Source organism: Penaeus vannamei, chromosome 32 (genome assembly GCF_042767895.1).
Source record: "Penaeus vannamei isolate JL-2024 chromosome 32, ASM4276789v1, whole genome shotgun sequence".
Taxonomy (NCBI): Eukaryota; Metazoa; Arthropoda; class Malacostraca; order Decapoda; family Penaeidae; genus Penaeus; species Penaeus vannamei.
In genome coordinates this window covers 6,143,286-6,155,785 of record NC_091580.1, presented here as the reverse complement: position 1 = coordinate 6,155,785, position 12,500 = coordinate 6,143,286, and the positions used below count along the sequence as shown (strand labels likewise).

The following is a 12,500-nucleotide window of genomic DNA, read 5'->3' as shown; positions in this document are numbered from 1 at the left end:
CGAATCAACATAATGATGATTAATACTATTCTCATTTAAAGTACCTCTTTTAACAGGTACTGGCCATTTAAAAACAGAAACACAATATCACACAGAAACAAAGCTTGCATTCACAACAACACAGCGGATATTCTTCCTCTGATAACAAATTCTACAGGAAGCCCCTTCATCCAAAAGAATGGAATTTTGTACTTACCATTCATTTCTTTCATTGCTCGAATGTAGTCCTGGGGGTCACTGAAGCTGATGAAGCCATAACCTTTGCTTTTATTGGTGCGCTTGTCTCTGACAACTTTTGCCTTGACAAAGGAAGCAAAATGGCTAAAGTAACGAGTGAGCAGCTCATCGGTAACGTCATTACCAAGATCACCACAGAATATCCGGAAATCATCTGAAAAAGGTTAATGAATGATTTTAAAAAAAGGTTATATCTAAAAGCAAGAGAAACAAGGAGAGAGAGAGAGAGGGAGAGAGAGAGGGGGGGAGAGGGAGTGGGAGAGAGAGGGAGAGAGAGGGAGAGAGAGGGGGGGGAGGGAGAGAGAGGGAGAGAGGGAGAGAGAGAGAGAGAGAGAGAGAGAGAGAGAGAGAGAGAGAGAGAGAGAGAGAGAGAGAGAGAGAGAGAGAGAGAGAGAGAGAGAGAGAGAGAGAGAGAGAGAGAGAGAGAGAGAGAGAGAGAGAGAGAGAGAGAGAGAGAGAGAGAGAGAGAGAGAGAGAGAGAGAGAGAGAGAGAGAGAGAGGGAGAGAGAGAGAGAGAGAGAGAGAGAGAGAGAGAGAGAGAGAGAGAGAAACATACACTGTTACCTTAAACCTGCCTTGCATTGCCATAATCAACCATCTATCATAAACAAAACAACATGGGGCCGAGCATAAACAAGGCATTACCCACCTGGATCCCAATCTGTGAGAGACTGATCCTCCCAGATCTGTCCTCCTGCACATCTCAGCATCTTCTTGGGCTTCCCCTTTCCTTCCTTTTTCTTCTCTTCATTGCCGCCACCACCACCACTGCCTCCACCGCCCCCACCACCTCCGCCACCTCCACCACCACCACCACCTCCACCTCCACCTCCACCTCCTCCTCCTCCTCCTCCGCCACCACCACCTCCTCCAACACTGTGGTTAGGATTCTCAGGTTTCGAAACAGTGGTGGTTACAGTACTTGCTCGAACCTGAGTCAAAGAATAATACTATCAAGAAAAGGTATAACAAAATAATATATCATTTCTTATAAAGAGCCAAATATTATCAATGCTATCATTCAAAGACACAGATATCCATTTTTTTATTATTTAACTACTGATAGGTAGACAGAAGGCAAATGAGCAAGGTAAAGGAAAGGAATCTCTACCTTCTCAGCCATCTCCTGAGCATGGGTCAGCTGCTGATTGGCTTGCGCAGCAGTCATCATATTCATATCTGGGTTAAGCTTCTTCCTCTTGGGTTCAGGTGGTCCATCTGGCATCACAGTGACCATCTGTGGGGTAGGACCAGCAGCTGGCACTTCGGCTTGCTTGGCCTCATTTTTGGAGGGTTGGGATGTGTATAGCTTGGGAGCCGAACTGTTTCACAACAAAAAATACAATTGAGGTGATTATTAAAAGGTAAAAACTATATACTTACAGTACATCACTGGATATAAAAACAGACACATCACAGACTGACACAGACACAGACACACACCCACACTCACAGAACCACCCACCTCCCTCTCCCTCTCACTCTCACTCTACTATAATTAGACAATTAAAACATTGAATTGACTTACCTGATAACAGTTGGAGGTTTTGAGATAACAGCTGGGACAAAGGGAGCAGCAGCCACTGGTGCCCCATGGAGCTGTTGTGACGCCAACATGCCAGGCGGGGGAGGAGGTGGGGGATGAGGCCCTCGAAGGGGTGGGCCTGGTGGCCCATGTGGGGGTCCTTGAGGAGGGCCTTGGGAGCCTGGAGGCCCAAAAGTCTGGGGAGAGGGCCCAGAGGAGCCCGGCGGCATGTGTGAGCCATGAGAGACAGGGGGGCCAGGAGGAATCATGGGCCCCATGCCTGGGGGTCCAGAGGGCACATGGCCAGCTGGTCCTGGAGGTCGAGGTGGACCAGGATTTGGAGGACCATGACCTGGAGGGCCAGGTGGGCCCCCTGGTGGGCCATAGCTATGTGGCCCTGGTGGACCTGGGTGCCCAGGGTGGCCAGGTGGTCCTGGAGGCCTCATATATCCAGGAGGGCCACCACCCATCATGTGACCCATCTGATGCCCATCATTCATCATATCTGTAATCAAAATGAATATAATTATTAGTTGACCCACCAGTAATCATAGTCCTCAAGATAATTTTATTTCTACTTATATAATCTTTATCATTGCTATCAGCATCAGCATCGTGATCCGTAAATTCATTATGATTCTTAAAAATCTATCAATAAACACTTGTCTACTGATATCAGTTCCATCAGTGGCATGATATCAACTAAAATAAGGGGGTTATGTGACCCAAAAGATTTTGAATACCTGGGTTTCTTATAACCTAATTCTATTCTATCTTGTTATTTTAATTTCTTATAATATATAACTATGATCTGTCTATTACTTTTATTGGTATAATATGTACTTATGATAATTCTATAGGATTAGTCAAACTTATCATTTCAATAACCTTATACATTTCTGTGCTGATTTAAACATTTTCTCTTAATTAACTTATTAATTATATATATATATATTAATTTACAGATACATAAAAAATCACGCATAAATGGCCCTGACCAAAAATTTTGGTTTACATGATGACCATGATTAGCAGCATCATTATCACTATTACCATCAATATAAATATCATTATGCTGTTACGACAACCACTATTGTCAAGATCATACACATAAAACTACCATAATTACTAATACTAGTTTTCTCATAATCATGATAGCTATATCATTATAATTCTAACATTACAAAGATGGGAACAGATTCCAGTTAACAAGACTCACTATTATGCACATGCTGTCGGTTGAGTTGTGGGGGAATGAAGCCAGGAGGAGGAGGAGGCGGTGGCCGTGACTGCTGTTGCTGAGGCATGCCGCTGTTCCCGCCTGGCATCTGTGGACCAATGTACCCTGGTGGCGGGGGAGGCGGTGGTAAAGGTGGAACAGCATTGTTGCTATTTGGCCCCCCTGGGACTGGGGGAAGAGTTGGGGGACCATGAGGAGGGCCAGGTGGGCCACCCATTCCAGGAGGACCACCTGTCCCTGGTGGCTCTGGGTGCTGCTGCTGGAGACGCTGCTGGACCTGCAAGTGCACCATCAGGTAAAGCAAAGGCAGTCACCATAGATCTTTGAATGGAAAATCTTTCTACCATTTCCTCCAATTCACCTACTGCTAATGGGAATGGCATGTACGTACATACCAAGCCTATTTTGATTTTCATCTCAGTTTATCAGTACCAAGAAGTCAATTACTACTCCTACCCATTGTACCTCTTTACCCTTTCCCTTGATTTTTGGAAATTTTATCTTTTATCTGTTATTGCTATCAGCATTATTAATATTCAAAAAATCACTAATAGCATTAGAGTTCCTGAAAACTCAAGGAAAGGGAAAATGAGGTCACATACACCTACTAACAGTTGATGCCTTGGTGGCTGAGCACTTGTGGAACTATCTCTAAGTGACATTTCACAAAACAAGCTACAAAGATCATTACATGTCCCTGGCAGCAATGGGATAACATATGAACAGATAATGTATTATTGGTATCACTCTCTATGTAAAAATGTTCTCATCTTAAGCATTATCAAAATAACAGCAACAAACCTGTGTGTATGTCTTTGCCCCTATTACCCCTCTGGGAGGTGCTGGTGGAGGCTGCAGAGGAGGCACTGAACCAATACCAGGAGGTCCTGATATCTCTGCCTCAAATCTGTGCATTAGAAAAAATCAATATAGTGTCTTACAGCAATGAAACATGATGAACATCATCATTTCCCAGAATATATGCATTTTCTTGAATATTCTGCATTCAATTGAGTATTTGGGGTGAAATATTTCTGTGTATTACTTACATTCCTTTGTATCTAGACAAAATCTAATCTCTTGTGATTCTTATAAAATTAATGAAATGCCTAAATGGATTGGGGTAAAATAAAAAGGACTTTGTGGGATAAAATACTGTAATATAAATCACCTTGTTTCAATGAAAAAAAATTTATTATTACATGCCTGAAAAGGCAAGAGAAAATTAACAATTCATGTGAAAGAAAAACTGACAAAACATTTATATACTAATCTTAATATTGGTCAAAATGTGAATTTAAGCATTTCCTCAAAAATTATGTGACTACTTTTGCAGAGCAAGAACAAAAATATAGAAAAGATACTTTCCCCTGACTTTGTCTAATCTCTTCATATATTTTTCCCCATGCCAAATGGCCAAGTTATTGTACATGTGATCATTGTATATAGTAACAAACTATCAACAGCAGAAGCAACGTTATACCCTCCTCAGTAGTTGATATCCTTTAATCAACCCTTGTATTAAGGTAAGAGTGCAAACTACTGACATCTTAAACATAATTACAAACATAATTTTGATAAATGTACTATTTATCTTCTTGTAACTACTACCTTACCAAAAATGCCAGGTATAATACATCACTTAGTGAATGATACCTACAACTCTTATGTCCCAAGGTGAATTACAAGATACCCTAAAGACCAGGTAGCACTAAAAGTAACTAATCAGCCTGACAAAACAGTTTGCCTTTTTCATATTTATGTTTTCCTGATGATCTAACTAATTTCTTGGTCATTATTCTGATTTCTTTTTTATGACATTCCTTCCAGAAAACTGAACTTCAGACTGTTTGTTATGCTTCTGAAATTCAGCATATTATGGGTGGACTGGAACAGAAAAGAGAGTACTGTAATCTCAGAAAATAATATTCACAGGTCAATGCAGATATTTCAGTTAAATTTTGCCATCTTTCAATAAATATATATTTTCCCTAAACTGGAAGATTTACTTCTTCCTAGCAAGTACTTCCTTATTTTCATGAAGCATTTCTTCAGTACCTGTTTTCTACATAAACCAAGTACAGATATCACAAAGATCAATCTTGCCAGGTGCAACAAGACTATTTATCCTTCAATATTACAGTAGTGCCACCTGTTTTATTCTAGCCTACCTATAATATGCTGAATGTCTGATGCACAGGTTCACCTTGACAATGGGATTGGCTATGTGTACTGACCATATATAGTTTTAGTCAAAACTGACCTACTTGAGAAATCATATGGAGAGTAATTTGAGTGTGGAGGTATCAAGTAACTCCATTTGCCTGTCTCCAATAATGGCTAGACACGTATGTAATGTATATTTTGACGAGATGCAGTCAGTGGGCCTCCCTGGCAATTTATCATATAAGGAGCTCCTCTAAACTCTGACTGTAGGTACTCTATCTACCAGCTTTCATGCAAACTCAATAAAAAACCTTCATAAGAATTGGAAAGAAATCACATATGAAATACTATTAACACATCAACAACCTTTTTAGTAGTTTTTGTCAATCTAATATCTGCTCCACAACATACTACGTGAATAGCATTCTTTTTCAAGCTATTGGAAATAATTATACAGCTTTGACTATTAGGTTTATTTATTTTTTGTCTGTTTTATCATTTCTTGACCATTTTTTACCATTATCATTGATGAATCTATTCCAAAGAAAATGTACTGAAAAACACCATCATATAGATTGACATAAGTAAAAATGGGGTAGAACTGAATGTTGTTGTGTTTAGCCAATAAGGGACACCTTGAGATACCAGATATAGCTATCTATAAATATTTCTGTAATTCATTTGATGATTCCACTCTTTTATTCATCATAACAAAATATTTCATGCCATAAACAACCATCACCATACTCTTAGAGAAAGCCATTTTCATTTCTTTGTCTTTCTGACTTCTTGTCTGTCTACCTATCTTTTACAGCACCTTGACTATACTACTATAAGTGGACAGAACACATCATTAGAAGTCCATTGGTGAAAAAATTGTTAGTATTGGCAATGTAGTTCTTTTGGTAAAAATATCTATGCAACCATTATACAAGTATGCATGCCGTTTGAGAAGTATTGTTAATCTTTTATGATATGGACACACTAAGCTTGGGTAAATTGAAAATGATATCCTTGTAGAGGACTACAAGTTGCAGTTGTCAGTACAAGAAACAATCTGCAGACGTGAATGGTCATGCCAGAAAATAAAGGAAAAGATCACAGAAAGTGCTGATCACAACCCAACTCCACTTTGTGTTCCAGAGTTTCAGAGTTTGAGCTCTATCTTGCCATGCATACCGAGGTGAAGACAATGTTGTCAAGGCAACTTAGATTGTTGAATGAATGTTGTGGCGTTAAGGACTTACTGTAAAGGATTACAGTTGCATTTGTTAAGTTAGCACTTTCTGACAAGTCTGTGATACTTTGAGTAGGCAATGTAGAAAATTGTATAACAGCGATCAGATTAATAAACACTTGGTTTAGGTCAAGTTTAAACATACATACAATATGTGGAAACGACTGAGTAAAGAAATCTACGTAACTTAATGTGTGTACAACAGTGTTTCCTTGCTGGGTCAGCCCCTGATAATATTAGGTCTTCCCTGGTAAGTTTAAATGCATTATATTATCTTTTACCAAACAGATGAAAGAGACACATGTCAACCAATACGAAGAAGAAGTCTAAGCCAAATAAATCATTCAACTATCATAAAAAATACCGGTATACAAGTAGCACATTCTACCATTCTAATAAAATATTTTTCTAAATATCTCTTTCTCTCAACTTACCTACTCATTTCATCATCCAGCTGTCTCCGTTTATCATTATGGTTCGCCATGATGAATTAAAAAAGGTAATACTTAAGGCCACAGGAGAAACAGCCTAACAGTTTACCAAAATCCTTTCCTAGACCACGACCTGAGACGAGTTTGTTTACAAGTGAGGAAACGTTTGAACTTGTGTGTTTTCACCGGGTGGTTAAACTATGTGCTGTTAAGTTAATACTAGTTCTCTGTGTGATGGGATTTTATTTAGGATCTAAAAAAACATGGGATCTTTTTTTTATTATCTATATCGGGAGAAACAAGGTTTTGGAAAGATTAATGGCAACAATGAATGCGGTCCGACACATCCATTTGTGTTTACGCGACCGCACGCTGTCTTTATACATATGATTATAGAAAAAATGGAAATAAATAGTTAAAAAAATAGTTGAATAGCTTTGCCAGCGTTTGTACACACACACACACACACACACACACACACACACACACACACACACACACACACACACACACACACACACACACACACACACACACACACACACACAATGGGTGGTCTAGTCTGCTAGCCATGGGTTATGTAAATGTGTATGGTTCATGTTGAAAGAAAAAAAAATGGGTTAGAAAATGAAAGAATAAGTTAAAAAAATAATAATAATAATAATAAACAGTGCGGTTTTGTGAGCCGGTACGTGAGAGAGAAGGTATGGGAGGTGAGAAGTGACCGCGATTCCTGCATGGTAAGCGTTTCGCGCCTAGAGACAGCTGTTCTGTTTTTGTGTTTGTTTGATAAGTAACAACTAAGATCAGATAAACAAAATGAAGTTGGCGGAAGCAGCAATTAGAATTGAGGCTCTTGAAGCCAAGGTAGACAACATGGTAGCAGAATGCTTTAAAATTCGTGAAGAAAACGTAAATTTGAAGAAATTGGTAGATAATTTGCATAGGAACACAGCCATTCAGAGAGAGAATATGGAGAAGTCTGAAATGAAAATCAAGGAACTGAAGGAAAAGTTAGAAGCAGAAACCAAGATTGGCAACGGTAGCGAAACCAAAGCACCGAATCTCCAAGAAAAAGTTGAGTAAGTAACCAAAGTACAAGAAACTGTTAAGCAGATCGGTATGGTCACAAGAAAATTACCAAAAACTAATTCAAAAAACTAATGAGTATTGCCTTTTCCAGAATGCAACACATCATACGAGGGTAAGAAGGCTAGACAGTCCGTCTATGCTTGACCTAATATTCACAAAGCATAACTATGATACTAAAGGCGCTGTCACACGCACTTTTTTCGTAATTTTTTTTCTGACAATTTTCAGATTTTTTTTTTTCCATTTTTGAGCGAATTGTCGATTTTCCAGTCAGACGATAATGATCGTTTCCGTCTGAAAACCTCAACGTCAACTTTTTCAGCCAAACAAAGTCAAATCAAGAGTTATATTCGAGAATGTCTGTATTTATGTTAAATAAAATTGTCAGAAAAATGACGGAAAAAAGTGCTAGTGTGACAGCGCCTTAAGGATATCGAGTACTGTCTGCTACAGGAAAAGTTCATCGTAAACAAGGAAAGAAAGGAGAAATACAATTACAAAAGAAGTGATTATAGAAGCCTTAAAGATTTCTTTGATGGCATAAACTGGGCGATGAGAACCTTTATATTCAGTATTCAACATTTTGTGAAATCCATTAAAAAAAGAAAAATTCACATCAAAATTTAAAACTGAAGTAAGAAATAGCTAAAAGTGGTTCAATGACAAAGGCAAGAAAATGATAGAAAACAAGCACCTCCTTTGGAAAAGATTCGTAAGACACAGATCTCAGGCAGCTTGTGAAAGATAAAACGTAGGAAGAAATGAGTATACCTAAACCATGAGAGGCGAAATTAGACTTTGAAAAGGATGTAATCAACAAATGTACAAGTCAACCAAAACTCTCCTTTATACAATTTTTAAAACTAAGAGTAGCGATCAAATTGGCTCCATCATAGACAATAATACAACTTATTCTAAGGAGGAAGAAATGTGTGAAATCCTAAATGAGAAATGTCAATCAGTTTGTTCAGGACCCATACTTTGATGTGACAAATACCCGTGCAAACGCAAAGAACAACGAAAATATCACCTTCAAAAAGAATGAAATAAAAGGTCTATGAAAAGGATTAGATAAGACTATAGCAGAGGGACCAGATAAGATTTCTAACTGGAATGTGCCGAAGAACTATGTATTCCTTTATTATTGATTTTCCATAATTCGTTGAGACAAAGTAAACTACCAAAAAGTTGGAAACTCGCCAATATTACATCCTTATATAAGATGGCGACAAATAGAACCCTCTATATTATAGACCAGTTTTGTTAACTAGTGCATTATGCAAGCGATTAGAAAGGATAATTGGGGAAAAAATGGGTTGAAGTACTTGAAAAACACGAAATGATATCAAAATAAACAATTTGGTTTTAGAGAAGGTCATGTGTAGCAAATCTCCTCTGTTTTTGTGATAGAGTATCTGAAATATTACAAGAAAGAAACGGCTGGGTGGATTGTGTGTACTTGGACTTTAAAAAGGCTTTTGATAAGGTGTCTCATAGAAGACTATGGGAATTAGAGCACCTAGGTGGAGTGAAAAGCAAACTCCTCGCATGGATGAAAGACTTTCTTCATGAAAGACAGATGAGCACAGTAATTAAAGGGAAGCATTTTACATGGCGACGAGTAACTAGTGGAGTGCTTCAAGGATCGGTGTTGGCGCCGATTATGTTTACTATTTTCGTCAATGATTTAGAGTCAAACATAATCCCAAGTAGTAATCTGAATGTTTGCAAACAACGTGAAGATATAAAAAAGGTAACAGACAACGTCTCATGCCAATGCCTCCAAAATGACATCGAAAACTTATCCACGTGGAGTTGTAAATGGAAAATGGAATTCAGTACCAATAAATGGCACGTAGTCAGGTTCGGAGAAAGTGGAAATCGCCCACTATCCCAATATAAATTAGGAGACGCAATACTAAACACAGCTGACGGAAAAAGATCTTGGGGTAATCATAAACAGAAACCTTAGCCCAAATGATCATATAAATGAAAAGGTCCACAAAATGCTAGGACTGAATGCCAACATGAAGAGGGTATTCGTGTATGTGGACGAAGACATGGTAAAGAAAATCATTACACCAGTCATAAGACCAAGTCTCGAGTACGGTGCAGTGTTATGGAATCTACACTTAAAAAGGGATGTAGACAAACTGGAAAAAAGTTAGGACTTACTACTTTGGAAGAAAGAAAGAAAAGGTGGGGCATCATTATGCTGTTAAACAGTATTACAGCAAGAGTGAAGTTAAGATTAAGATGACTCTTTAATCATTAAGTTGAAAGTAAAAAGAGGCGTCTCCCAAAAAACGTAGTTTGCCAAAAATGTGCATCAATTTAAAAAGTTATACGATAATTTAAATATAGCAAACGGGACCACCTGAGATTAGCTCTTATCCCGTATTGAAAACATAGGTAAAAACAACTAGGTAAGCGCGCACACACTCTCTCTCTCTCACACACACACACACACACACACACACACACACACACACACACACACACACACACACACACATATATATATATATATATATATATATATATATATATATATATATATATATATATATATATACATATATATATATATATACACGCTTCCCTTATAACAAAGGAAGCGAAGGGATAGTCCCTTGTCCCTTCCATTCTTCTTGGGCGTCCCTATCGGCATAGGGAGAGAGGGAGAGAGAGAAGGAGAGGGAAAGAGAGAGAGAGAGAGAGAGAGAGAGAGACAGACAGACAGACAGACAGACAGTGAGAGAGAGAGAGAGTCAGAAAGACAGAGAAGTGGAGAAAGAGAGAATCTAAAAGACAGAAAGGGAGAGAGAGAGAGTAAGAAAGACAGAGAAGGAGAGAGGGGGCGGGGTGGCATGGCACCTTGATTTAAATGACAGACGGAGTTGGAGTGGTCGGTGCACTTCCCAATTTATTCACTGACTGCCTTACTTACAGATACCTAAGAAAATTAACACAGCACGCAATGAGAGCAGGTGTACCACAGGGAAGCGTCGTAGGACTTAAACTGCAGAACATCTTAATCTGAGGTAACGAATGGTAGGTGAAGTTTGCGCCTATTAAGACCCATATAATGGTGTGTATCGGAACACTCCCCATCGTCAAACTCCATTTTGACGGTAAAGTTTTTACAATCTTAAGGCGGAGTAGAAGTACTTGGTGTTTCTTACAAGAAATATCTCAGTTTAAAAACACATCGTGAATATCGTCAGAAAAGCATCAAGAAAACTTGAGTCACTGAGACGCATTTCACGGCTTCTGGATGCAAAAGAGAGAGAGGTTCTCCACAAAGCCCAAATCCGCCTCCTGATGGAGTATGATCCTCTGTCATGGAGACGAGTTTCTAAGAAGTATTTCGATCTCCCTGACAGAGTACAATCCTGATCCATCACCATTATGAAAAGTGACGATCCTAGGACTTCAAACGGCCTTCAGAATCTCCATCTCCAGAGGAACGTGGCGAATCTCACCGTCGTGTTGACAATACAAGAAGTGCCACACCTGCAACCGCTGTTCGTCAGACATGTACCACCAGGCCCGTGGATATAAAGGACGTACTAGGGCAGCTACACTTACCAGAGACAACTTATTCCAAAGTACACTCGGATGTCGAGCGTAACCATAACCGTCTCCAGTAGACTTCAGTCCTCATTAGTAGAGCTTACTCCGGCCAATGAGCGTATAATGACAAGACTGAAGCTTGCATTTGGCTTCACGAATTTTGTTGCTGTGTACGCTTCTAACGATGTCTGTGAACATGTGAAAGAGGTGTCCTATTCTTAACTCGCATCTGTGGCAAACAGTTGTCCTTGGCAAGTCATTTGCATTGTTCTGGGTGATTTCAATACGGTATCCGGTTGTGATCGAGCAGGCTATGAGATGTATGTTGATCCTCATGGTACGGGAGCTGATGCCATCAGCGAGAATAGCCTCCTTTTTCCAGGGCTTTGCTAGGTCCCAGAGATTGTGGATTTCTGGTCCGTGGTCCTGCGTTCTGACCTGCATCGTCGGGCATGGTACTGCGATGCGGGTAATGCGGCCAGGGATTTCGACCGCATCCTCGTTAACTCTCAGAGGAGGATCATCCAGAACTGCAGGCTCTACCGGTGTGCCGAATTCTGTGGTATTGACCATAGAGGTTTCATGTGGACTGGCCGAGGGACTGGATGATGAAGCTGTCTCTGGTTTGTTTCGTAGCACTCGGCAACCTAACGGACCTGTGGCCCTGTGGGATGCTTTCAAATATGAAACAGTAGACGCAGATCAGGTGACCACCCAAGATCAAGACTGAACTTTATTTTGCAAGAGACACTGGAAGCCGCAGATGCTGGTCACACGGCTCGATTGACAGGGGATCGGGATTTACATCGTTCCTTGACATTCAGGAATATATTAGGAATCCCACGGAGGTTAAAGGCCGTTTCTTAGTAAATGACTTTCGTCCTGCCTACCAAGCCCTGTGAAAGCCGAACTCTAATCCCTCCTCTCAGATAACTGCAATCCGCTCAGCAGATGGCCAGATCATCATTGGGCTGAAGACTTTGAGCAGTTGTACCA

At 39.7% G+C, this 12,500-nt stretch overlaps 1 protein-coding gene across 1 annotated transcript in view; it reads right to left on the bottom strand.

Moving 5' to 3' along the window:
* Window positions 1-6,998, bottom strand: part of LOC113828329 (RNA-binding protein 42) — a 71,847-nt gene extending 64,849 nt beyond the window's left edge. The window contains exons 1-7 of the mRNA XM_070144582.1: window positions 6,840-6,998; window positions 3,804-3,909; window positions 2,982-3,279; window positions 1,766-2,267; window positions 1,349-1,559; window positions 887-1,169; window positions 197-391 (exon numbers count right to left, since the gene is read on the bottom strand). Coding sequence (XP_070000683.1) covers window positions 197-391; window positions 887-1,169; window positions 1,349-1,559; window positions 1,766-2,267; window positions 2,982-3,279; window positions 3,804-3,909; window positions 6,840-6,889 — 1,645 coding nt within the window. The 5' untranslated portion in view covers window positions 6,890-6,998. The remainder of the gene's footprint in view (window positions 1-196; window positions 392-886; window positions 1,170-1,348; window positions 1,560-1,765; window positions 2,268-2,981; window positions 3,280-3,803; window positions 3,910-6,839) is intronic.
* Window positions 6,999-12,500: the final 5,502 nt, after the last annotated feature.